Source organism: Apium graveolens, chromosome 10 (assembly GCF_009905375.1).
Source record: "Apium graveolens cultivar Ventura chromosome 10, ASM990537v1, whole genome shotgun sequence".
Classification (NCBI taxonomy): domain Eukaryota; kingdom Viridiplantae; phylum Streptophyta; class Magnoliopsida; order Apiales; family Apiaceae; genus Apium; species Apium graveolens.
In genome coordinates this window covers 205,871,019-205,897,744 of record NC_133656.1, presented here as the reverse complement: position 1 = coordinate 205,897,744, position 26,726 = coordinate 205,871,019, and the positions used below count along the sequence as shown (strand labels likewise).

Below are 26,726 nucleotides of genomic sequence, written 5' to 3'. Positions count from 1 at the left end.
AACCCCGGGTAGCTGAACCTATCAGAGCATCACTCATTCTGATAAAGCCAATCTGCCAAAGATCACACACACAGATTATACACTTGTGTGTGTATTTTCCGCCCCTGGTTACAGAAACAGAGGGAGAAAAGTGAAAATTGAAAATGGAGAGTGCTATTCTGTCTGCTACTCGCTTCATTCCAACACAAAGTAAGAACTTTCTATTAAGATTTTAGTTTTAGTTTTAAAAAGTTTAAAAAGTTCCCAAAGTAATGAACTTTAATGCAATATTTTGAGGTTTATTATATGCTATAGTTGTAATAATTGTTTGCATAAGGAATTGATGACTTGTGTTTGCAACTTTTATCTTGGACAGATAGGGAATTGAGTGGTGTTGTAAGAAATTTTCAGAGCTCATTTTATGGCAAAATGATATGCAACAAGTTATTTGTGAGCAAAGATATGTATCCGCAGCAGAGAAGCGGCGCCACAATCACCTCATTGGTTCTTATGCTCAACTTTTCTTTTTTTGCTCAATTAGATGTTATTGTCTTGTATATCTTGTTTAATGGTTTTGCTAATATTGCATATAAATTTATTGTGTAATTTCTTTGTCTAAAGAGGATAATGGAAAGAGTTATGTTACTCAAATTTGTAAGTTTTGCATTAGCTGCTAGTACATAGGATTGTCGACTTAGAGAACTTTTGAGGATGCCTTTTTGTGTTGAATTATGTGGATTTTTAAATTCTTTTGCAGTTTGGAAGGAAGGTAAAGAAAGCAACTGTAGCCCCAACTGTCGTTCCTGACCCAGATTACCGGATACCAGTTGTTTTACTTGGTTGGTGTTAAATGTATTGGATTTTTTTATTTATTTGTCATGCCTATACTTGCAACAGATGCTAGCATTTCTGTTGATTAATCTTTTTTATTAACTTTCCAATTCTTTTTAGTTGACATTAGCAGTTTCAGAATGTGGGAACTTGCAATATATTTATAACTTATTTTATGAAACAGGTTTAGCTGGTGGGTTGGGTTATACAGATAATCTGTTAGCAGCTGCTCCTGTTGGTCTCTTAGGATTACTCTTATTATTTCAGGTATTGATAAAATCTAGCTAGCTAGTACAATATCCGAAGCACCAGAAGTTTCAGTAACACTTTTCCTCAAAAAATATTAGTAATTGAAGGGAACTTATGAAGTCATTTATAATACTGTTTCTTTGGGTTCAGCCGAGTCGAAAGGAGGTAGTTTTAGTGAACCTGACCCTTTGTGATATATGCACCCAAAAAGTGTGGCAAATAAAGATGGAGTGTTAAGAAAATTATGCAAGAGAAGTAGGACTCTTTTTTAATGGACAGGGAGAGCGAAAATTTCTTAATGTAATTGTATCATTGATTAGCTTCTGCTAATTGCTATTACTATGCATGTAACATTCTCTGTAATCAGCTAACACCTTATTCTTCTTTCAGACAACAAGAGTGAGATTTGTCTTCGACAATGAGGCTCTGGTAGGTTCCTCAATCCTTTAAAATAGTAGTGCAACAAATATAAATCTCTGGTAAGCGATGTGTTATATACATTGGATTGTTAAAGTTGTCATATCAATAAAAAGGTTCCCTGCTGACTATGTTATGCATACTTGAAGTATGATTTGCTTTAACAAACTTCAATTTTAAGATTGATTTATATGTGACATCATAATAGTTCCTTTATGTAAAAAATAAAATCACATCAGTTCCTTTTATATTGTCCAAAGCGGAACTTAGCCAGTCTTGCAAACAATTTGACTGTATTTTTGCATCAGAGGGAAAAAAATAGACATTTCTTCAATCTCTAAACAGGATGCGTAAAGTTAATCTTTGCTTTGCAACTATTGGTTCTCAAAAATTTCCGCCGACCCGATATTAGTGAAAGTCAAGTAGTTCATGTTATTATGCAAAGGATAAATGAGTGTACATTTTCTCCTACATTGAAGTGATTTCCTGCTTTAATCTGAATGTTGTAGTACTTGAGATCAGTGTCTGCTATTCTTGCTCCTTTAGGTGACTAGGCTTTACATAGTTATTTATTTATTATTCACACTTGGGCTCTGCAGCATAAAACTTGAATAACATCAAAAATATGGGTTTTGACATTTTAGTATATATTTAGGCCCTTGCGAATCTTGAATTTTTTTATAAACCTAAAACATTAAGGTCAGTTTCCAGGCCTTAAAATTTCAGTATTCTTTGGTTGTAGGAGGTGAAAGTTGGAAAGGAGCTGGATGACTCCGGTGAAAATGTTTTCGTGGGAGGAAAGAACCGCTGGAAGTAAGTTTTCTTTTTTTAATTTTATCCTGCTATCTTGCAGATACAAAGGTTTTTTTAATTATTCTACGCTATAACAGATATTCAACATTTGTGAATTGGGAGCTGTGGTGGCCAAACTTTCCAGTTCTGGTGTATTTCAAGGAGACACAAACGAAACCTGAAGGACAAATTCATTTTTTCCCAGTAATATTTGTAAGTATACTAGTGTGCCCGTGAGCTTGTTTGAAAATAATGAATCCTTTAACTATGACAGATTATACATTTAATATGGACCTGATCTTTTTTAAATTTGCTTTTTCTGGATTTACTTTCTGTGTTCCTAATAGAATGGGAAGCAACTCTATGATGTTATGGTGGAGCGAGCTGGTCCCTCAGAAACTAGTGGGCCGGAGTAGTCCTAAAGCCTGATCCATGACAATCTACACAATCTGACATCTAAAATGCAAGGTATGCAGCACTAAATTAGAAGGAATGGTTACTTTTCAATTTCAGAACTCCCTGTCCAATTGCATTTTAAAGAGGTTTAGAACCTTGTTAGTAACAATACTTAACATTATAATTGTATACCTTTTCGCAGAAAAGGCATTGCAGGCAGACCATATTTTCTGATTTCTGTTGATTGAAGATAACTTAAAGTACATATTCAAAAGGGACGAAGTGACACGCCATCATCTTGTAGTCCCTATTGCCATTTGCAAATGGTTGTATCAGGTGCAAAGAGTCTAGCTAAACTTGGATAATCATATCCAGATCTTGTTATTTTATCATAAAACACTTGTAATCAATAAAATAGGGAAAGGATATTGCAGAACTGCAACTGTAACTTTGAATTTAGTTGCTGAATGTAAGAGATTTTGATTATCTCTAAATTAAAATGTCAAATACTATTCCTCTAATTTTTAGGCTTGACATCTAAATACTCTGGACCTGCAAATATTTGCACTTACAAGTTCTTGAATGCAGGCTTATGCATTACTTTTTTCACGATCTGCATCGTACAAGTCTACAATCATAAATATTGTAATGGAGCATGATGTATAATATATTCTGTTAAGATTTAACTAGTCCTATACAAACAAAATTGAATAACAAAAGTACAACCCAAACTTTCTGCAGAAGCAGCACAGCATTTGTTCAAGGCTCCGATCAGTCCGTGTAAAAAATCCTACTGTCCCACTGCACCAATCAACAGCTTCTATCTTGTAGCATCAGGCCTAATGAACTTCTTTCGTATACTCAGATGGATATATACAGACAGACAATGGAAGTGTGAGGGTTCATCACTCCAGAAAGTATTGTTATCAATCTTGTTCGCCACGCAGCATCCGTGTTTAGCGACCTGCTTCCCAGGATAAAACGAGATAATAGTATAATCGATAGATCGAATATACTCTCAGCGAACTTGAACTGAGCCCGAGAACTATCACCGGAATATTGGAAAAATTTAAGACTAAAGAGACCGAGAATGAAAGAGATGACTCTTATTTCCTCGACTTAATAAAACTGGTGTCCTAAGACTCTATTTATAAAGAGAGACTTGAAAGGTCTTATTTTTATTTTCGATGTGGTACATGGTATTTATAAGAAAAACTGAGAAATAGGTTTGTGCTACTCTCGATCTGGTACAAAACCACTTTTCATATTAAAAGGTAAAATTTTGGAACATCAGTTCTCATTCAGCTTTTACTCATTTTGAGCGTGTTAATATGCGTTGGAATTCCTTCGAAGAGGAGAATACGTTCCAATAAATACACACCACTAACACATAATGTTTCTTATAACTCATATAGAGTCTGAAAATATTCACAACTTAATCTAAAATAGTAAGTTTGTCCAACAAGTATATGCCTATTTTTTTATGGCCCTGAATTAATTATCAATTATAGTTAGCATTTTTTTTGTAGAATCTCGTTATTATTTCTGTAAATTAGATATTGAGTGATCAAATATAATATGAATTTAGCACTGTTCATGAAAATAATTTGTTTTTTTGCGCTTAGTCATTACATTATTTTAGATCAATGGAAAAGGGGACTGTAATGAATAGATTTTACTTGTAAAAAGTTGTGGACATCTAATGTGAAATCATTACATGATTCTAAAATCTATTAATTTTGAAAACTGTGGATGCCAAATCTAATGTGAAAACATCAGATAATCCTTTGATTAAAAAGAAAACATAATCTTTTTTTCTGGAGCTATATGTTCGTTGTTTTTTCCTTTTTGGTGAAATGTTTGTAGATGCTACTTCTGAACTTCGAACCTTATTATCATATTCAAAATTAGGTAACTTAACGAATAATCCACAATTAACCGATGAGGTCCTAGATTAGTAACAAAGACCGGCTGAGATTGTGTGTACGCTAAGTCACAGGATCATCTAAGTTATCCGGTTTCATCCTTTAATTACACAAGATATGAGACAGAAAAAATGAGTGGTCCAAATTACGCGATGAGTGATCCAAATTACGCGGTTTCTGTAAATTTTTGAGTTAGACCTGCTAAGTAATTGAAGTTTCTGTATATTTTTAAGTTGTGCGTGCTAAGTAACTGTAGTAAAATATATCTCGATTTTATTTTTTGCATAATCACATGGAACCAAAAAAAAAAAGAAAGGTGCTAAATTCAGAGGAAGAAATCTGTTTACAGAGCCGAACAATCTAGAAAACTTCGTTGATTATGCTAGGGGCTGACAGCCAATCATGTAGAATAATCGTGCCCTCATTTTTATTTACATGGATCAAGTGGTAGCAACAAAGCATGTAGTACAATACTTGTGTTCTGGATCTCATCTCATTTCGTTTTATATTACAGAAGATGGAATCGTTAGCCGGTGTTAGATTCCTCATTGACTTAAAAATGAGTTCAAATTGTTTTATTTTATGTCATATTAACTCTAAAGCATCAAAAAACCTCATCAACTCTGTATTCCTCACTTGTCTTCATCTAACAACTAACCATTTACATCATTTAGCTAAAATTAAAAACTCCAACAAGAGAATCTTAAGAAAGTTTGTGTGTGAATATATAAATGTTATACGACAACGAACAAGTACATTCATTTAAAGGTGAAACAATCTTTGCTTCTTCAGCTTAATCCGAAAGTAAAGATTTTTTGTTATTGAGGCTAAGCATTTCAAATGGAAGTGATCAATAAGTTTGTGAGTTTGAAGTCACATATAGATGATGGTTCACCGCGAGAAACTGATTTTGAAATTATAACTGAAACACTTCCTTTCTCCATTGTGGCTGGATCCAAAGATGTTTTAGTGAAGAACATTTATGTTTCTATTGATCCGTACCAGTTAAACCGCATGAAGAGTCTCAGCTCCTCACAGACCAGTGGTTCAAGTTATGCAGTTGCTCTCACAATTGGCCAGGTAAGCTCAGATACGTTTCTACAGAAGTATAACATAATCAGTAGATGTGAATGCAATGACTATAATATTTTGTTTGGAAATGCAGGCCATCGATGCTTATGGTGTCGGTAAAGTTGTAGCTTCTGGTCATCCTGATTTTGAGAAGGATGATTTAGTCATTGGACTTATCAGCTGGGGAGAGTATAGCATTGTGAAAGAAGGGAGCATTTTGAACAAATTGACCTCGCTGGGATTTCCCTATTCGTACCATGTTGGTATCCTAGGTATGTTTGATATATCATCTTCCACTCCTGATCTGTAATCACCGTCTCCGTTTTTACTGTCCTGATGTGGTGTGTTGTTTAAATGATCAGGATTTAGTGGACTCACAGCCTATGCTGGCTTTTTTGAGGTATGTAAACCCAAGAAAGGGGAGAAAGTGTTTGTATCCGCTGCTTCTGGTTCAGTAGGCAATTTAGTGGGACAATATGCGAAGCTTCTTGGGTGCTATGTTGTTGGCTGTGCTGGTACTCAAAAAAAGGTCATTATACAAGACTTAGCTAGCTAGCTAGATAAACAAGTCATGTTATTGTATCATAATCATAAGCTTTCTTGTACAGAATCTCGTATAAAGGAGTTGGGTGTTTTCGAGTAACTTCAAAATTTGCTACTTATGTTTTCAAAATTATAGGTGGATTTGTTGAAGAATAAACTTGGATTTGACGAAGCATTCAACTACAAAGAAGAAACAGATCTGAAAGCAGCTCTCAAGAAATACTGTCCGGATGGTATAGACGTATATTTTGACAATGTGGGAGCGGAAATGTTGGAGGCAGCAGTTGCTAACATGAACTCATTTGGTAGAATTGCTGTTTGTGGTGTGATATCTGAATACACGGACAAAGGAAAACGTGCTGCGCCTGATATGATAGACATTGTTTACAAACGAATAACGATCAGAGGATTCTTGGCCGGAGATTATATGTCCTTATTTTCAGATTTTATTGCAGCAACAATTGATCACCTTCAAAGTGGCAAAATGCATGTCGTTGAAGACATTTCACAAGGTCTAGAAAGTGTTCCATCGGCTTTCGTAGGAATTTTTCGTGGCGATAACGTTGGGAAAAAAATTGTTCAAATCGCGGAGGAGTGAAAATATTTGAGGCTTCAGTACCCTTTTAATTAATCATCCATAGTGTGTCTTGTATCTTTCATTACAATATATGATTCTTCAAAGGTGAAGTCACATTTTATCTAAATCTCTTCTTTAACTCGGTGCATTAGTATCATAAGTTCGTAACTACAGACTCCTTGCAATGATTGGTTGGGTTTAAATTTAATAGGCATGTGCTTGTTAAACCAAGTCATAATTTTGAACGTGGTGTCAAAAAGAGTCTCAAAATGTCACCTGAAATGAGTTGGTATGTCATTCTTGTTGGCTAACCAAGTAACCATTGGAGGCTTAAGGGGTGCACTGGGTGCCAACCAAAATTGTCAACTTTGACAGCACCCCCAAAATGAAAACAATATCACATATTCTAATAAAGATGTCTTAATAAAACACCCCCAAAATGAAAATAATATCACATATCCTAATAAATATGTCCTAATAAAGACATTTACATTTTTATCTATTTTAAATCATATTTGTATATGAATAGTTTGATAATTTTGAGTACTAATTGTTTGAGTAAATTTTGGTAATAAGGGTGTTAAAAGTACAATGGAAGAAAAAGATAATAATATATTAATATTATTGTTGCATTGACAATTTTGGCAACCTTGTCACTCCATTGGAGATACTCTAATTATACATAAATGCATAAATTGATACATTTTTTGCCAAGGCATAAATGGATACTCAGTCTCTTACTATCATCAAATAACTAATAATAGAGTGTTCACTTAAAATTAAGTTGGATAAAATGTTAGTCAAATATAGTATTAAAGTGCAAAAACTACGCACTAAAAAATATTTTTTGATATCAAATTATTGTAATGAATATAACCATTTTACATTTCGAACTGGACTTACTTAGTACTGGACTTGCTCTAATAATTGTATGGATAAACAATTATTTTATTATTATAATTGAATTATGTACTAATTGTATGAATAGATAATTATTATTAAAATCAAATTAGGTATGTACTAGTGGTTAAGTTTTGGGCAACTATATATACATTGTTATATTGTTTTGATAGGATGAGAGGAGTGCGTAAGATATAGACTTAATATTGCTTGAAAGCGGATGCTTAACTATTGTTAGGCTTATGCATCCTTGATTGGATTTGTAACATCATTGAGGTGTTATGTATTTATTGTACTAGAAGATAACTTGTGCGAAACACGAGACCTAGAAAATTTTATTATATTTACTAGTTTATGACCCGTGCGATGCACGAGTCTTGATTAATATTTATATACTTTCAATTCTATTTTGCATAATTTTATTAAAATTCTATAAAAATAATTAAATACTAAATAATAATTATATAATTATAATTTCAAATAAGGTTCAAATAGGATAAATAGTATGTGATTGATGATATTTTATTCATAAATAATAATGTAAATGTTTGTTGTTTGTGAGTGAGATTCAAATCTTAAAACTTATATGTATGTTTATAAATAATATAAATATTTGTTGTTAACAGGATTAGAACCTGAGAACTTATATGTATCTTTACAAATAATAATATAAATATTTGTTGTTGAAGGGATTCGAACTTGAGAAATTGTGGAGTATATTTTTTTAGTATTTGGATTTAACGACTCTGATTATTTGATGAAGAAGATCTGACGGTCGTGATGAAAATGGATTACCAAAATGAGGGGCTAACCAAACTACAAAGTATACTTCATTTCGCTTATTATAATACAGTATATAAATTTATAATATAATCAGCGTAATATATTGATATTATGGAATAACTAAAATACAGGTATCGTTAAAAAATAATACAAAGTTCCAAGGAAATTAAAATTATTGTAAATATAACACGATCCGAACACGTTTATTATTTCAACAAAAAGTAATATAAAATTATACGGTAAGTGAAAGTATTGTAAGTAATACCACTGGAGTCGGAGCAGGAGCTACTGTTTCTTGATCAAACATGGCTTGCAACTCGCGACAAAACTTCGGGAAAATATCGAATTCACAGCTAGATTACTAAGGAACTAAAAAGAACAGAGACGATATAATTATAAACTGTGGATAGCAAAATTAGAATTATGGAGTTCGATAATTGATTTGTTACCTGTTTTTCAAATATGAACCGGAGTTCTGATAACTGATCTCCACCTACAGATTACATAGATTTTGATTTCCATGGTATGTTGTATTGCTTAGCGAGTGTTGTGGACTGCGATGAGCCGATGAGTGATGAGTGTTGCGGCGGCGTTGACACCGTTGCTGCTGGCCGAGATAAAAGATCGAGGGCGAGAGAGAGAGAACGAGAGAGAGAGAGGAAGAGAGAGAGGGAGAGAGGCAGAGAGGGGGGGGGGGAGAGAGAGAGAGAGAGAGAGATTGGCCGAAAAATGGGTGGGTCTTGATTTTGGAAAAAAACGAATGATAGGATCTTGTAGATCGGGCTATGGGTAGCAAGATTATGCGAAGAAATTAAGATTACGGGCTAGCCGGAAAATGCCGCCATGGAAGGTGAAGAGATGGTGGGAGATGAGAGGTTGAAGATGAGTTTGGGAAGATGGGTGTAAAGCTGTAAATTAATAATTGGAGATTAAATTAATTTGATAAATAATTAGTATTGTTAAATATTGGGAAATAAAATGTAATAAAATAATTGGACAAATAAATTGGATATTAAAAAAGGAAATATTTGAATTAGTGGGAAAAATAAATTGAGATAGAAGTAATGTTATTATTACTTTGGTTAAACTAGAATATGAGTAATAAATTGTGGAATATAGAATAAGTTGTGAATAAAAATAATGCAAGATATTAAGGATTTGAGGCATTGTTACTAAGTTATTTAATAGAATAATCATGAAATAAAAGTAGAAGAGTGTAAAGGTGTTAAAAATAAAGTCACACTTTTAGGGATATTAACGATAGCTTAGTATGATTTAATAAATAAAATGACTCGACTAATTAATTTTCTTTTTTAATAATGAATTAAAAATTTAATTCGGCATTAAAATATTTTAAGAAAGAATATTAGTGCGAGTGTTTGAGTCCCTTTATCGTATATTATTTAATATTTCTTATTTTATGAATTGATAGAAATTCTATTTTTACCTCGTGAAATTATGGGGCAATATTGAGCTCGCCTATTGTTTTAAATTATTAAAATTATTCCTAGCATACGAGCGAGCAAGGCAGGTTTACTATCTCTCCACTCACCTTAAAAATATTTATTTTTGTAAATGTTTTTAATTATATATATATACATATATATTTTTTCTCTCTCAAGTATTGTTTTATTTCAAATTATTTAAGAATGATTTATTTTCCGAACTTTAAAAAATTATTATTATGAATGGGTTATTTGTGTTTAAATATTCTTCGATCGAATACCCTATCTTTTAAAATCTTAGTCGTACTCATTGTTCAAGATGACTTCTTTTTAATTTCTTTCAGTTAAGATTTGATTCCTTATTTCGGATCAACCACATTCGTTTCTCGTCGGTTACATCTATTGTCCAGATGTATCCACTTTTATTGAAATCAAGAACTGATTCATTGTTCGGATCAGAAATTATTATGAAATATATTGAATTTATTACTCGTAGTGATTGGTCCTACTCGCAACAATTCTGAACGTTATTTAGTCGTTTGGTTATTCTTTTGCTTCTAGATAACCAAATAATATTTCTTTGAACTCGACCATTCTCTTCGTTCGAGATGGTTACCTTTTTCTTTCTAGGAGATGCTTTGTTCGTGTCGTCTAAAATTATTTTCTGGTTCTCTGGATTAATCCATTGTTCAGGTTAATGTAATTTATTTGAGAAGTGCTAGCTGTGTGCTAGACTTAGCAAATAAATTTTCTAGTGTCTAGTTTCTGGTTAGTGATAATGTGTTATAGTGACATTTGGCTCTATGGAAGCCAGGGTCGTGTGATAACCCATTTATGATTAATTGCTAGCAAAATTTGAAATGTAAGGTGGGACTTGCGTGAAGGCACTGATCACGCTTCATGCGAGTCCTGCAAGAGTCGTTACTTGTGACATTGTAGTTGATCGAGCCATGGAATATCGAAAGGTGGACGACCAGTATGCTCTTGTGTCATGTTGTATAAATATGTGTTTTAGTTTGTTGATATTCTCAGATTTGAGATATTTAAGTCATCAATTTATCTTTTATTTTTAAAATTTTAATTGTTATTCTGTTATTTTGGTGATTGGATAAATAGTGAATTTGCTGAGCATATTAATGCTCACTATTGTTATCATTACATTTCTTTTAGCAGTCAAATTAGAAAGTGATGAACATTCAAATTCGTGTGCGAAGGGCAAGGAAAAGATGCTAAGTTCAAGCAAGGATCGTTAGATTGTCTCTATGCCAATTATAAGCTATGGAAGTCGCCTAATAGTGAAATAATTTTTCAGTTATGTAATATAGTTCTAGTGGCTAGTACTTTGGTTTGCGGAGTATGTATGGTATTAGTAAGTGATCCTTGGATCTGTGGACGTGATAAGACAAATGTAATTAAGTACTTTTTATGGTATTGTAATGATAAATAGGTATTTGATGCACTGCATGATGTGACGACCTAAATCCGTGAAAGAGGGGGTTTGGGGGCGCTACAGAGGTGGCATCAGAGCTATAGTTATATTCTTATGACGCGAACCCCTAGGAATCTAATATGAGAGCGAAATAGGATTATATTAAGTACGTATAACCTTAAACCTATAAGTATTTAACTAAACCTAACTATTAAGGTATAAGACTTACTAAGGAGTATATTAGGGAATTGAGTAGATTTTAGAGACTAACATCTAATAACGGCTTGGTGCAATTGTGTATATATATATAGATGTCAGGTACCCGATCTGTTCGTGATAGACCCCGATGCCATACCCTCGAGACGCATTCAGCTCTGGATCCGAGTCTGACAGTGATCCTTCAGAGGAGATTATGGTTATCGACAGTGATAGTGACGACTCATCCATTGCGGTTATACCTCCACCACCAGTTTCACCACTTGAGATTGTTGATTTGGATGATGAGGTTGACTCTGTACCTGTAGTGACACCTATAGTTATTTCTGCTCCTGAGGTACAGACTCCAGTTGAGTTTGAGGATTCTGTGTATGCTTCACTGGCGGAGATCACCCATGTTGTACCTCTATCCGCAATCACTCAGACATTATCATCTGCTTATGTTCCACCCGAGTCCAGAGAGGGGGATGTCATGGTTACTGAGTTGGTTAGTCACTTCCACCCTGCCTCGATTGAGCCTCAGACCTAGATGATCATTGCTGATAGGTATCATTTTGAGATACTGAGCCCTGTTAGGATCGAGCATGTTGATGAGAGCCAGCTTTCACCAATCTGTACTGAGAGATTGATTAACTCTGCACCTCCAGGACCACTTGTCTCTTTATATACTCTATTTTTTGCACCAGCTTCTGTTTATTTGCAGGCTCCTGTAGAGCCGATTGTCTTGGTCCCATAGTTGTTGTTACTTCTGAGGCACATGTTTGTGACACTGCGCCTCCTATACCTCCAGTATATGTTCATACTCCTAACCCTAGCCCTGTTGGCGCTATGGCTGTTATGCCACCATTACCCCTTACTCCTGATGCTGCCGAGACTGGCATGGTACCATTTCACATTCACTACTCATTGTTCCAGCAATAACAGTGGTTATGGCATAGGTATAAGGAGCTATTTGACACTAGGGAGTCTCTTATCAAGCTACTTACTACTACGGACCCTACCCGTGTTCACCTTGGTGGTAGTGCTTTGACTAGGGATGCTCAGATGAAGATTGTTCACCAGATTGCTGAGACTATTTTGACTAGCTTGAGGAGTTCTATTGCTGGGTTACCATCTTCGAGTTCTTGCCAGGTTGATAGAGCCACGGTGGCCGCAGTTGTGGAGAGAGTTATCACGGAGTTTCGTGGGAGGATCGCCTCATTGTTCGGTCATTGACCGATCATGACTATGGATATTGTGCAGTCTTTTGACTTTTTGATGGATAACACGTCTATACAGTGTGTATTCCTATCTTTTGGTGACTCTTACTTATGATGATGCTAGCTGCTGACTTTACTGTTGATAGATATAGTGATAGATTTGATGTTGATGAGGCTTGCAGACTTTTTATTGATACAGTCTCGAGTTTGACATAGTAGTTGACTTGATCTCTAATATGTAGTAGGATGTTATGACGATGTACTTTGATCATTATGGTGTACTGATATTTTGACCCAGCCTGTTGGGGTATCACTTTGGTTATGTATTATGATATACTCTTTGTCAGCAGACCATGATATCATCATCAGATGGTTGATGACTCTTTTACATTATGGATGTTATCGTATTTTATATATGTTAGCATTTTATTATGTTGCCTTGGTAGATAGAGATTTTATATGGTTACGATAACTACCGAAACTTTTCGAAAGATAGAAATGAAAGGAATATGTCCTAAGTCCAATCAGGTATTAGGATTTAGGAATAACTCTTTATGTAATCTGTTTTGATTTCATTGATATTAATAAAAGACTTGTTTTGTTTTTATTACGGGCTCTATCTATTTAAGTGTTTAAATAAGATATACCATAGTTTAGAGTAATGCTTTTTATGGATTATGATGAGATCATAATAGTGAGACCTAAAAAGATGATAACTCTAAACTTAAATAGTTCCTGGTCATAGGATTACTAACTGGTAATTAATAATCCGCAAAGATCGGTACATACTATGCTTGCTTCATTATGAAGGATGTCTGTTCTCATAGACATTTGTGTGGTGACACTATAGCTAGTATGTAGGTGCTTATTATAGAATAAGTTCACTGAACATGACTCGCACAGCTGAACAACTGATGGAGTTCACTCACGTGTCAGCAGTTGTTCACATAGTGATAGTTGTACAAGTATCCTTAGACTTGAGGTCATCATAGTCATCTTGTGTACACTGAACTATGCTTTGGTTTAGTTCTTAGTCTCCAGGGACAATTATTAGGGCTCTTCTGGGTATAGGAATTTGTACACGAAGATAGTGTATGATCAATAAAGGATCTACCCCTTTCAGTGAAGGAAGCGAATGTTCAAGGCTGATCCACTTATGCTAGTTCAGGAATCTCTGGCCAGAGTGAATGAAATTAGAAAGGAGTTTCTAATTTGCATAGAACTACGCATAGTAAATGGTAAGCAAGTGATTGAATTAGATAGGCTTGACACGAGATCCATGCCTTGTATTTAATCGGGACATTGTAGGGTAGAAGGAGTTTATTGTACGGTAATTATTCACTGACAGGTTCTTGGTATTCTAAGCAGTGAATTCATATTATCCGGATAGTCGCGATATGTTGAGAAGCATCACTCACGATGTAGAATAAATGTGATTAATTAATTAATTATATTTAATAAATTAGAGAATTTATATAAATAATGATAAAATAGTTTTATTATTATTTATTTCTACTACCGGCTTAATATTGAACCTACAGGGTCACACCATAAAAGGAGAATGATTTAATGGTGGAGGAATTAATTAATAATGGCTAATAATTATTTATTTATGAAATAAATAATTAATTGGCAAATTTAATAATTGATTAAATGAGATTTAATTGATTATAAATTAATTAAGAAAAGTTCTTAATATTATTAATTAAGGATTTAATTTTTGGAAATTAAATCAAGAGAGAGAATTATTTCTAAAGTGTTTAGAAAAAGGATTAATAATTAAAAGGTGTTTTAATTATTAATGAGAATAATAAATGGGATAATAATAATATTATTTATGGGAAAAATTTCAGCTGAAAATTTTGCCTATAAATACACTATTATAGACCCTATTTTATTCTAACCCCATCGAAACCCGAAAACTCAAAAAAGTTTGGAAAACCCAATTCTCTCCACCTCCTTCCTCCTCCTTAACATCGTTTTCTTGGTGGATACCGGTGGAGTGCTTCACACTTGAGGAGCAACTGCTAAGGATCTCTGATCGTTGTCTCCGAATTATTTTTAAAGGTTAGATTCGATCCCTCGAATTTTTATTCATGATCTGTATGCTTTTATTTGGATTTTATATGTGTAAAAATGTTTTTCCATGCCCCCGCTGCGTTTAAAAATCCAACAATGGTATCAGAGCATAGGTTGTATGCATATAGATCTGTGGTAAAAATTTCAGAATTTTATGTGCTTGTATGAATTAATTATGAATTTTACAAGTTATATCATGGATTAATTTTGTCTGATGAGAAATCGTTTCTCAGAATAATTTTGAATGTTGATCTGGGTTCTACAAGTGTTGTAGATCGTCTGGGTATTTTTTTCATAATTTTATGATGTATAGATTTTTTATTATGAATTTTTGAAGTTATTGCAATTAAAATTCGTAATTAAATAAGTATAAATATATGTATATATAGTATATATATATGTTTTGTATTGTCTGTACTTTGTCTGTGTCTGCTGTACTACTGCTGCTGCACGGAGGAAAAGCACAGAACAGGTAGGTCTGACATGCACGTTTTCCGAGGAAAGAGAAAAGGCGGCTGCTGCAGGAAAAACAAAAAAAAATAGGGGTGTAACGCGTTCCGGGAATGCGTTACACACCTGTGGCGCATTCACGAAATGCGTTACATCCTTTAATGGCTTAAAAGGGGTGTAACGCATCACCAGAATGCGTTACAGGGCTTGTAACGCGTTCCTGTAATGCGTTACAGCCCGTCTGTTGATATTAAAATTGATTTTCTGGGATTTTCGTAACTCCGTTTTGGGCGTGCAATATACCGTTGGATTCGTTTTTCCGAGACGGATCTAATGGAGTGATCAATTTTAGTTTATATAAAAGTTTTGAACTGTTTATATTTCCATGAAGTGTTTTAAAGCTGGTTTTGACGGTTTAAGTTGCTTTTAAATGCTTAATGTGATACATAGAGATGTATAATGCTTAGTTCTATGTGCTAGATGATGTAACATGCCTACCTTGATGTTTATTCATGTTTATATATGTGATATATGCTTAGTTTATCATGCGATGATAGATTTAGGTGAACTTAAATGAACATAGGGCGCTTGTTAGACAACCTAGTATAGTGAAATAGTTTCATAACCTTAATAACAATATTATGAATACAATCATGAGATTCTTGTGTTTGTGAAACACGTAATTGAATATGAATTTTCGATATGAGAGAAAGGATGATTCTGTCAACAACAGATTTCTATCTGTAAGAAAGGGTTATTAAGTGACGCCTCTTGACAATGCTCCACCCGATCTGGGAATCATCTGATTATTGATTATTGATTTGAAATATTTAATTTAAAAGGAAGAATTTCTTTATAATATGATTATGATTGTAACGTAATATAATCCCTCTAAAATTAAATAATATCAAGTAGTAATTGGCCAATGACACAACGGGCTTGTGTCGGTCATAGCCTTCCAACATGATAGAAAAGTAGTTCTTATTTTTGAATCATTGTCGGTTCGTGCTACAGCCGAGGGCTTTGATTTCGAAATAAGAAATACTTGTCTATTACATAGAGATGTGTACATTGAATAAGAATCTAAAGGTCGGTACGTGCTACAGCCGTGGGCCTTTGGGAACTGATTCAACTGTACGGAATGTTGGGTTAGACTTGACTTAGAATATTGAGTTTGTCGTGCTACAGCCGAGACTCAATTATTCAAGAGGCTAAAGTTTGATTAGGGAATAACATGAGATGTAATTGACAAGAGTTGTCTGCCTATTGAACATTGCATGGCGGTTCGTGCTACAGCCGGGGTTGTGTAATGGAATGTAGGATCCCTATTCTCACTAGCATTATGAATGCTTAATTTTTCATGTACGGGGTTGAATAAATTAGGAAAACTAGTGGGAGCCACTTATGAATAAAGACCCGATTCATATAGTATTTTGAAATGAAATCGAATATTTGCTAAGTGTTATTATGTGTTTATCATTTACAGATTTACTTTGTACGTTATGTCTTCTGCACTATCACTTAGGAGCATACTGGATGCTCACAAATTGACTGGTCCTAATTATGCTGACTGGCTTCAAAACTTGAGAATTGTTCTCAGGATTGAGAAGCTGGAATACGTGATTGACTCACCTAAGCCTACTGAACCTGCTAGTGATGCACATAATGATGAACATGTTGTGTATCGTAGGTGGATAGATGATGCAAATGTTGCTCAATGCATCATGCTAGCTTCCATGAACATTGAGCTACAGAAGCAACATGAGCATATGGATGCTCACACTATCCTCATGCATCTACAAGAGTTGTATGATGTGGAGGGGAGGACAGCTCGATATGAGATGTCGAAGGAGTTGTTCGGTTGTAGGATGTCTGAGGGATCATCTGTGAATGACCATGTACTTAAGATGATCAATTTGATTGAACGTCTTGGACAACTTGGTTTTGCCATGGATGGGGAGCTGAGCCAAGACTTGGTCTTGCAATCGCTTCCGAGTTCGTTCTCGCAGTTTGTTGTGAACTTTCACATGAATAAGTTGGATGTCAGCCTGCCTGAACTCCACAACATGTTGAATACTGCGGAATCGAATTTTTCCCCTAAGAAGAGTTCTGTTCTTCTAATTGGTGAAGGTTCCAATCCTAAGAAAAGGAAGAGGAACTCTTCCAAGAAGAAGAAAGTAGGTGAGAAAACGCCGGTTCCACCAAAAGCTGAAGACCCCGAGAGCAAAATTGTTTGCTTTCACTGTAACAAGGTGGGGCACTGGAAGAGTAACTGCAAGGTTTACCTTGCAGAATTGAAGAAGAAGAAGGGTAGTGAGACTACCGCTTCTGATTCAGGTATGTTCATGATAGAAGTGAATATGTCATTAAATCAAATTTCTACTTGGGTATTCGATACCGCCTGTGGTTCTCATATCTGCAATTGTTGCAGGGACCAAGGAGAAGTAGGACTCTTGAGGAAGAGGAGGTGGTTCTACTGATGGGAAATGGAGCAAGAGTTGCTGCTGTAGACGTAGAATCATTTCATTTACATAGGCCTTCGGGCAAGACTATTGTTTGAAATAATTGTTATTTTGTTCCCTCGATTGTGAGGAATATTATTCCCATGTTAGACTTGGCTGGATTTTCATTTATTATTGAGAATAATGAATGTTCTATTCTTAGAGATAATATTCTTTATGGACGTGGTGCTTTAAATAATGGTCTGTATAAATGTGACATAATTTACTTCAGATTGAACAAACTAATAAAAGAAAAGGGATGATGAAAATCTCACTTTATAGTGGCACTGCAGTCTCCATTTAGTAGACATGGAGAGAGGGCTGCAAATTTGCTAGGAATGGTACACACAGATGTATGTGGACCAATGTCTACGCAAGCCATGGGTTGATTTTCATACTTCATTACTTTCATAGATGATAGATCTGGATTCAGATATGTGTTTGATGAAACACAAGTCTGAGGCCTTTGAAAAGTTCAAAGAATATAAGTATGAAGTGGAGAAACAACCAAACATAGTATTATAACTCTTTGATTAGATCGAGGTGGTGAATACTTGAACGGAGAGTTTCTGGATTATCTCAAAGTAAATGGTATAGTCTCCCAGTGGACTCCTCCAGATTAGTATCTGAAAGGAGAAATCGAACTTTGTTAGACATAGTTCGGTCCATGATGAGCTATGCAAATCTTCCAGTATTCCTATGGGGTTATGCATTGGAAACCTCAGCATATTTACTGAATAAGGTGCCTTCCAAATCTGTTCCTCAAACTTCATATGAGATATGGAAAGTAAGGAAACCGAGTCTTAAACACGTTAAGATTTGGGGATGTCCAGCTTATGTCAAGTAAGTTGACCCAGATAAGCTGGAATATCGATCCGTAAAATGTAGTTTTGTGGGATATCCTAAAGAGACTTTAGGGTATTACTTTTACACCGATCATCGGGTTTTTGTCTCCAGACATGCTATCTTCTTGGAAAAGGAGTTTATCCTTGAAGGAAACAGTGGGAGCAAAATTGAACTTGATGAAGTTCAAGAAGCACAAACTACTACAGATCGAGTGGAAACACCTGTTCTGACTGAACAACCTTTTGTGGAACAGCCCATTCATAGGTCAGGGAGAGTGTCTCGCCAACCTGAGAGGTATTATGGCCTTGTCATTGAGAATGACAATGATTTGTTGATCATTGATGATGACGACCCTGTGACCTATAATGAGGCTATGAGTAGTGTTGACTCAGAGAAATGGCATAGTGCCATGAAATCCAGAATGGAATCTATGTATACGGTATACAAAAGATAGATTATAGCAGATGGCCAGGTGGAGACCTTTAAGGCCAAGCTTGTGGCAAAAGGATTCAAACAAAGGCAATGGATTAACTTTGATGAAACCTTTTACCTGTAGCCCTGTTAAAATCAGTTCGGATTTTGCTTACGATTGCTGCTTACTACGACTATGAGATCTGACAATTAGCCAGATGGTTTTCTTTCCAAGAGAAATGAAAACCTAGTGTGTAAGCTACTGCAAACCATATGTGGTTTAAAGCAAGCTTCTCGAAAGATGGAACATTCGTTTTGATGAGACAATCAAAGAGTTTGATTTTATCAAAAACGCAGATGAACCATGCGTCTACAAAAGGGTTAGTGGGAGCGCAGTAACATTTCTTGTATTATATTGAATTAGAATTGACACACATAACAACATAGCAGACCCACTCACAAAGCTACTTTATGAAAGTCACTTTGATCGTCATAAAGATGAGATGGGTATTAGATACCAGAGTGACTGGCTTTAGTACAAGTGGGAGATTGAAAGGAATATGTCCTAAGTCCAATCAGGTATTAGGATTTAGGAATAACTCTTTATGTAATCTGTTTTAATTTCATTGATATTAATAAAAGACTTGTTTTGTTTTTATTACGGGCTCTATCTATTTAAGTGTTTAAATAAGATATACCATAGTTTAGAGTAAAGCTTTTAATGGATTATGATGAGATCATAATAGTGAGACCTAAAAAGATGATAACTCTAAACTTAAATAGTTCCTGGTCATAGGATTACTAACTGGTAACTAATAATCCGCAAAGATCGGTACATACTATGCTTGCTTCATTATGAAGGATGTCTGTTCTCATAGACATTTGTGTGGTGACACTATAGCTAGTATGTAGGTGCTTATTATAGAATAAGTTCACTGAACATGACTCGCACAGCTGAACAACTGATGGAGTTCACTCACGTGTCAGCAGTTGTTCACATAGTGATAGTTGTACAAGTATCCTTAGACTTGAGGTCATCATAGTCATCTTGTGTACACTGAACTATGCTTTGGTTTAGTTCTTAGTCTTCAGGGACAATTATTAGGGCTCTTCTGGGTATAGGAATTTGTACACGAAGATAGTGTATGATCAATAAAGGATCTACCCCTTTCAATGAAGGAAGCGAATGTTCAAGGCTGATCCACTTATGCTAGTTCAGGAATCTCTGGCCAGAGTGAATGAAATTAGAAAGGAGTTTCTAATTTGCATAGAACTACGCATAGTAAATGGTAAGCAAGTGATTGAATTAGATAGGCTTGACACGAGATCCATGCCTTGTATTTAATCGGGACATTGTAGGGTAGAAGGAGTTTATTGTACGGTAACTATTCACTGACAGGTTCTTGGTATTCTAAGCAGTGAATTCATATTATCCGGATAGTCGCGATATGTTGAGAAGCATCACTCACGATGTAGAATAAATGTGATTAATTAATTAATTATATTTAATAAATTAGAGAATTTATATAAATAATGATAAAATAGTTTTATTATTATTTATTTCTAATACCGGCTTAATATTGAACCTACAGGGTCACACCATAAAAGGAGAATGATTTAATGGTGGAGGAATTAATTAATAATGGCTAATAATTATTTATTTATGAAATAAATAATTAATTGGAAAATTTAATAATTGATTAAATGAGATTTAATTGATTATAAATTAATTAAGAAAAGTTCTTAATATTATTAATTAAGGATTTAATTTTTGGAAATTAAATCAAGAGAGAGAATTATTTCTAAAGTGTTTAGAAAAAGGATTAATAATTAAAAGGTGTTTTAATTATTAATGAGAATAATAAATGGGATAATAATAATATTATTTATGGAAAAAATTTCAGCTGAAAATTTTGCCTATAAATACACTATTATAGACCCTATTTTATTCTAACCCCATCGAAACCCGAAAACCCAAAAAGTTTGGAAAACCCAATTCTCTCCACCTCCTTCCTCCTCCTTAACATCGTTTTCTTGGTGGATACCGGTGGAGTGCTTCACACTTGAGGAGCAACTGCTAAGGATCTCTGATCGTTGTCTCCGAATTATTTTTAAAGGTTAGATTCGATCCCTCGAATTTTTATTCATGATCTGTATGCTTTTATTTGGATTTTATATGTGTAAAAGTGTTTTTCCATGCCCCCGCTGCGTTTAAAAATCCAACAAGAAAACCGTTTTCTCTAAAACCAACATATTTTAGATGAACACGATTAACACTGAAACTACTAAGTTTTCAAAATTTAAAACCTTGAAAAAATGATTAAAACTCGAGATACACATAATGAGATATGATTTATATTTTGGGAAAATAGTTTGAATATTTTTATGTTACTCAAGTTCAAGAGACATATTTTCGGAAAAAGGATTTCATGAAAATATTCGACTCGAATTTGAGGCTTACCTTTTTGTCATGATATACAATAATTTTTCGAAAAGATTATTGTTTACACCATGTTATTATTAATTTGTTGAGATATTATACTGTTTTGGAATATTTTAATCAACCTATTGTTTTATTCTAAATAACAAGAAGATGCCAAGAGGACGGCCTAAGAAGAATCCTCCACCTCCACCAGAAGAAGAGAGCCATGATACCAACCTCACCTATAACAAAACCAAGACCGAAGGCAACATAGGGACCCGACCCACCTCAGAATCAAGATGACCCTATGCGACTATTGGTAGCATTTCTTCAACAACAAACTCAAAATCCTCCAACTAGAGGAGGGGGACCACAAGATCAGCATACCCCATCTCCTGTTACCTTCAAATCCTTTAAATATTTGAACCCCCTGAGTTCAAAGGTACCACTGACCCTGTTGAGGCTCGAGTTTGGCTTCGTGAGATCGAAAAGACATTTGAAATAGTCGATGTTGAAGAAGAGAAGAAAACTATTTTTGCTGCCTATATGCTAAAAGGAGAAGCTAACTATTGGTGGGAAGCCAAAAAAACACTGGAAACCACTTTTCCTATACCATGGACTAGATTTACGAAACTGTTCCTCGAAAAGTACTTCCCAAAATACATGGAGAATTAGATAGAACTTAAGTTTTTAGAACTTAAGCAAGGAAACATGTCAGTAGCTGAATATGAAGCTAAGTTCACTGAGCTCTCTAGGTTCGTTCCATACCACGTTGACACTGATGAGAAGAAAGCCAAGCGATTTCAGCAAGGACTAAAACCTTACATTCAGAACCGCATAGCTGTGTTTGAAATCACCAACTACACCACACTAGTTCAGAAAGCTGCAATTGTGGAAAGACGAAGTGAGCTGTATGCTAAGGACGCAAATGTGAAGAAGAGAAAGTTCCAAAACCATAGTGGAAGAAGCTTTGAGAAAAAGGTTGAAAATCAGCCAGGGAAACGACCTTTTTGTGAAACGTGAGGACATGAATGTTGGAAATGAAAGGATTGAAAATGTTGGTGCTCGGAAGGATAATCCCAGATTCAGGACCCCTCAAAACTCTAACTTACTTCAGGGCATACCATCTTTACCTGAGTGCAAAACATGTGGAAGAAAACATCATTGGGAGTATTATCAGGAAAATGTCACTTGTTTCAATTGCGGACAAAAAGGACACTATGCATCTCGCTGCAAGGAAAAAGCTACTATTTATTACTCTTGTGGAAAGAAGGGTCACATGGCTAAAGATTGCCGAAAGCAAACACCTAAGGAAACTCTACACTTAGACTTATGACACCTCCAAGCAACAAGCCTATTGCACGCACTTTCAACATGACGGTTAAAGATGCCATTGTTGATAATGATGTGATAGCAGGTATGCTTCTAGTTAATTCTGAAGATGCATGTGTTTTAATTGATTTCGGTGCTACAAGATCTTTTATATCTTTGAACTTTATGAGTAAGTTGGGCATTGAGTCAACTACATTAGAAGAAGTTATGGTCATAGAAGTAGCAAATCAAGAAGTTGTCAATGTTGATCAATTATGCCTAAATTGTGACATAGAGATACGTGGACAACATTTTACTGTTGATCTCATTCCTTTTAAGTTAGGAGAATTTGACGTGATTTTGGAAATGGATTGGTTAGTTAAATATGACGCACAAATCAATTGTCGACGAAAGCGAGTAAGTGTGAAAAAGCCAGAGGGTAAACAAGTAATGTTGTACGAACAAAAACAAAGGAAGAAGTTCTTAAGCATGATGGAAGCAAAGAGACTCCTTCGGCAATGATGTCAAGCTTATTTATCCCACGTAATAGACAGAGAAAAGCACACCCCTAAGATCGAAAAAATTCCTGTGGTTAATGAATTTGAGGATGTCTTTCCAGAAGAATTATCGGGATTACCCCCTGATAGGGAGATAAAATTCACATTTGACCTTGCTCCAAGAACACAACCTATTTCTAAAGCACCTTATTGGATGACACCCATTGAAATGAAGGAATTGGTGACCCAACTACAAGAGCTTCTAGAAAAGGAAGTGATTCATCCTAGTGTGTCTCCTTGGGGAACACCAGTACTATTTGTAAAGAAGAAAGATGGATCCATGTGGTTGTGTATCGATTATCGCGAATTAAATAAGATGACAATCAAGAACAAATATCCACTACCGAGGATTGATGACTTGTTCGATCAACTAAAAGAAGCTGCCCACTTTTCAAAGATTGACTTAAGGTCAGGATATCATCAATTAAAATCAAGCCTGAAGATATTCCAAAGACAGCTCTTAAGACTCGATACGGACATTACGAATTTTTAATCATGCCATTTGGATTGACAAATGCTCCAACTGCCATTATGGATCTAATGAACAGAGTATTCAAGAAGTACCTGGACAAATTTGTAATTGTATTTATTGATGACATTTTGATATACTCAAAGACCTCTCATGAGCATGTGGAACACCTTAGATTGACTTTGGAGATCTTAAGGAAAGAAAAGTTGTATGCTAAATTTTCAAAATGCGAGTTCTGGATGGAGAAAGTGCAATTCTTAGGTCATATAATCAGTCGTGAAGGAATTTCTGTTGACCCTGCAAAAGTGGAAGCGGTTGCAAATTGGGAACGACCAAAGACACCGACGGAAGTTAGGAGTTTTCTTGGATTAGCTGGCTACTATCGAAGATTCGTCAAAGATTTTTCCAAAATATCCACTCCGTTGACCAAACTCACAAGAAAGAGCGAGAAGTTTGAATGGACCTCGAAATGTGAAGAGAGTTTTCAAGAACTTAAGAAGAGATTGATATATGCACCAGTTTTAATTTTACCAGACGAGAAAGGAAACTTCATAATTTACAGTGACGCGTCACATAAAGGTCTAGGTTGTGTTTTAATGCAGAACGGGAAAGTAATTGCCTACGCTTCTCGACAACTAAAGGAGTACGAGACTAGGTACCCAACGCACGATCTGAAATTAACAGCCATAGTGTTTGCACTTAAGATTTGGAGACATTATTTATACGGGGAAAAGTGTGAGATCTACACGGACCACAAAAGCCTGAAGTACATTTTCACCCAGAAAGAGCTGAATATGAGACATAGACGTTGGTTGGAGTTGATAAAGGACTACGATTGCACGATAAACTATCACCCTAGAAAGGCAAATGTCGTTGCAGACGCTTTGAGTAGAAAATAAAGACTTAAGATGTTGATTTCTTCAGAAGAGTTGATCAGAGAGTTCGAGAAGATGGAACTAGAAGTCAAGATTCCAGTTCAAGCTAACGAACACATATTTGAGATTCATGTACAACCAGAGCTAATTGAGAAGATACGCAGATGTCAAGAGAAGTTTCTAGAAGAAAGAAGGTTTGAGTTGACAGGAGAAGAACTTCGAAGTTCAAAAGATGAAAAAGGAATTAAGAGATTTGCTTAATGAATCTGGATTCCGAATGTTGAAGAGTTGAAACATGAGATCATGAATGAAGCTCATAACTCACGTTATTCAATTCATACAGGAAGCACAAAAATGTATCAGGACATTAAGCAAAATTATTGGTGGCCCAATATGAAAAGAGAGATTGCAGAGTGGTTTAGTAGGTGTTTAACGTGTCAACAGGTAAAAGCTGAACATCAAAGGCCAAGTGGACTTTTGCAACCTCTAGAAATTCCCGAGTGGAAGTGGGAGCATATTAAAATGGATTTTGTAGTAGGTTTACCTCGAACTAGAACCAATCATGACGCCATATGGGTTATAGTTGACCGACTCACTAAATTAGCACATTTCCTACCAATAAATGAAAGGTACACAATTGAGAAATTGGTGACTCTATATTTAAAGGAAATAGTGACTCGACATGGAGTCCCTGTGTCTATAGTGTCAGATAGAGATGCCAGATTCACATTGAAGTTTTGGAAAAGCTTTCAGGAATGCCTTGGTACAAGACTTAGTATGAGCACCACTTATCATCCACAAACGGACGGACAAAGTGAAAGGACTATTCAAATACTAGAGGATATGTTAAGAGCTTGCGCTTTGGACTTCAAAGGGAGTTGGGATGACCATTTACCTTTAGTTGAGTTCGCCTATAATAATAGTTATCATTCAAGTATAGGTATGGCTCCTTATGAGGTATTATACGGAAGGAAGTGTCGCTCACCAGTTTGTTGGGATGAAGTTGGAGAAAGAAAGTTATTAGGCCCATAAATGATCCAGCAGACTAAGCAATCCATTGAAAATATCTGTAAAAGGTTAGTGGCTGCTCAAGACCGACAGAGAAAGTACGCGAATCAAGGAAGAAGAGATAAGAAATTTGAAGTTGGAGAAAAGGTTTTATTAAATATTTCCCCTTGGAAGAGCGTGATGAGATTTGGTAAGAAAGGAAAATGAAAGTGTTTGTCCTCAATCCAATCATGTATGATGAGTTAGGAAGAACTTTCTTGTATTCCTATTTGATTTCATCTTTATCTATTTAAAGTGTATTAAATAAGATGTTCCATAGTTTAGAGTAAAGCTTCTAGAACTATAATGATATTATAATAATGAGATCTAGAAGATGACAACTCTGGACTTAAACAGTTCCTGATCATAGGATAACTAATCGGATGTTAGTGGATCCACAAAGATTGGTACATACTATGCTTGCTCCCTTCAGGAGGATGTCTGTTCTCATAGGCATTTGTGTGGTGACACTATAACTGGTATGTAGGTGCTTATTAGGGAATAAGTTCACTGAACATGACTTGATAAGTTGAACAACTAATGGAGATTACTCACGTGTCAATAGTTATTCACTGAGTGATAGTTGTACAAGTGTCCTTAGACTTGAGATCGTTAAAGGTATCTTATATATAATGAACTGTGCTTTGGTTTAGTCCTTAGTCTCAAGGACATCCATTAGGTCTATTCTAGGCATAGGAATTTGTATATAGAGATAGTTAACGTCAATAGAGGATCTACCCCTTCCAGTATAGGAAGAGAATATCCTATGTTATTCTTAGTATGCGATTTCTGGAATCTCTGGCCAGAGTGTATGAAATTAGAAAGGAGTTTCTAATTTGCATTAATATGAACTTTGCATTATGAATAAGAAATCATATGATTAAATTTGATAGGCTTGACACAAGATCCATGCCTTGTATTTAATCGGGATATTATAAGGGTAGAAGGAATTCATTGTACGGTAACTAGTCACTGAAAGGTTCTTGATATTCTAAGCAGTGAATTC

At 35.1% G+C, this 26,726-nt stretch overlaps 3 protein-coding genes and 1 long non-coding RNA gene across 4 annotated transcripts; 3 read left to right on the top strand and 1 right to left on the bottom strand.

The window, feature by feature from the left end:
- Positions 1-25: 25 nt before the first annotated feature.
- LOC141689945 (uncharacterized) lies at positions 26-3,185 on the top strand. Its single transcript, XM_074494476.1, has 9 exons — positions 26-189; positions 356-483; positions 737-818; positions 995-1,077; positions 1,450-1,488; positions 2,219-2,289; positions 2,367-2,481; positions 2,616-2,736; positions 2,867-3,185. The coding sequence occupies exons 1-8, from the start codon at positions 144-146 to the stop codon at positions 2,682-2,684; spliced, it is 633 nt and encodes a 210-aa protein (XP_074350577.1). The 5' UTR covers positions 26-143; the 3' UTR covers positions 2,685-2,736; positions 2,867-3,185.
- Positions 3,186-5,103: 1,918 nt separating this feature from the next.
- On the top strand, positions 5,104-6,950 carry LOC141689435 (2-alkenal reductase (NADP(+)-dependent)-like). The gene is made up of 4 exons (XM_074493714.1): positions 5,104-5,669; positions 5,755-5,932; positions 6,023-6,189; positions 6,340-6,950. The coding sequence occupies exons 1-4, from the start codon at positions 5,430-5,432 to the stop codon at positions 6,799-6,801; spliced, it is 1,047 nt and encodes a 348-aa protein (XP_074349815.1). The 5' UTR covers positions 5,104-5,429; the 3' UTR covers positions 6,802-6,950.
- A 1,658-nt stretch (positions 6,951-8,608) lies between these two features.
- Positions 8,609-9,468, bottom strand: LOC141692343 (uncharacterized). The gene is made up of 2 exons (XR_012562807.1): positions 8,913-9,468; positions 8,609-8,832 (listed from the first exon to the last, which is right to left on the bottom strand). It is a non-coding gene; the product is annotated as an uncharacterized LOC141692343 (long non-coding RNA).
- Positions 9,469-22,793: 13,325 nt separating this feature from the next.
- On the top strand, positions 22,794-23,294 carry LOC141691713 (uncharacterized). Its single transcript, XM_074496472.1, has one exon. The coding sequence runs from the start codon at positions 22,794-22,796 to the stop codon at positions 23,292-23,294; it is 501 nt and encodes a 166-aa protein (XP_074352573.1).
- The last annotated feature ends 3,432 nt before the right edge of the window (positions 23,295-26,726 follow it).

What these genes read in the sequence shown, in the direction of transcription:
- LOC141689945 (XM_074494476.1), top strand. Translation starts at nt 144, where the DNA reads ATGGAGAGTGCTATTCTGTCTGCTACTCGCTTCATTCCAACACAAA. An exon ending in TCGCTTCATTCCAACACAAA is followed by an intron (nt 190 to 355) that starts GTAAGAACTTTC and finishes TATCTTGGACAG; the next exon opens with ATAGGGAATTGAGTGGTGTT. An exon ending in GCGCCACAATCACCTCATTG is followed by an intron (nt 484 to 736) that starts GTTCTTATGCTC and finishes ATTCTTTTGCAG; the next exon opens with TTTGGAAGGAAGGTAAAGAA.
- LOC141689435 (XM_074493714.1), top strand. Translation starts at nt 5,430, where the DNA reads ATGGAAGTGATCAATAAGTTTGTGAGTTTGAAGTCACATATAGATGAT. An exon ending in GTACCATGTTGGTATCCTAG is followed by an intron (nt 5,933 to 6,022) that starts GTATGTTTGATA and finishes TTAAATGATCAG; the next exon opens with GATTTAGTGGACTCACAGCC. An exon ending in GTGCTGGTACTCAAAAAAAG is followed by an intron (nt 6,190 to 6,339) that starts GTCATTATACAA and finishes TCAAAATTATAG; the next exon opens with GTGGATTTGTTGAAGAATAA.
- LOC141691713 (XM_074496472.1), top strand. Translation starts at nt 22,794, where the DNA reads ATGACACCTCCAAGCAACAAGCCTATTGCACGCACTTTCAACATGACG.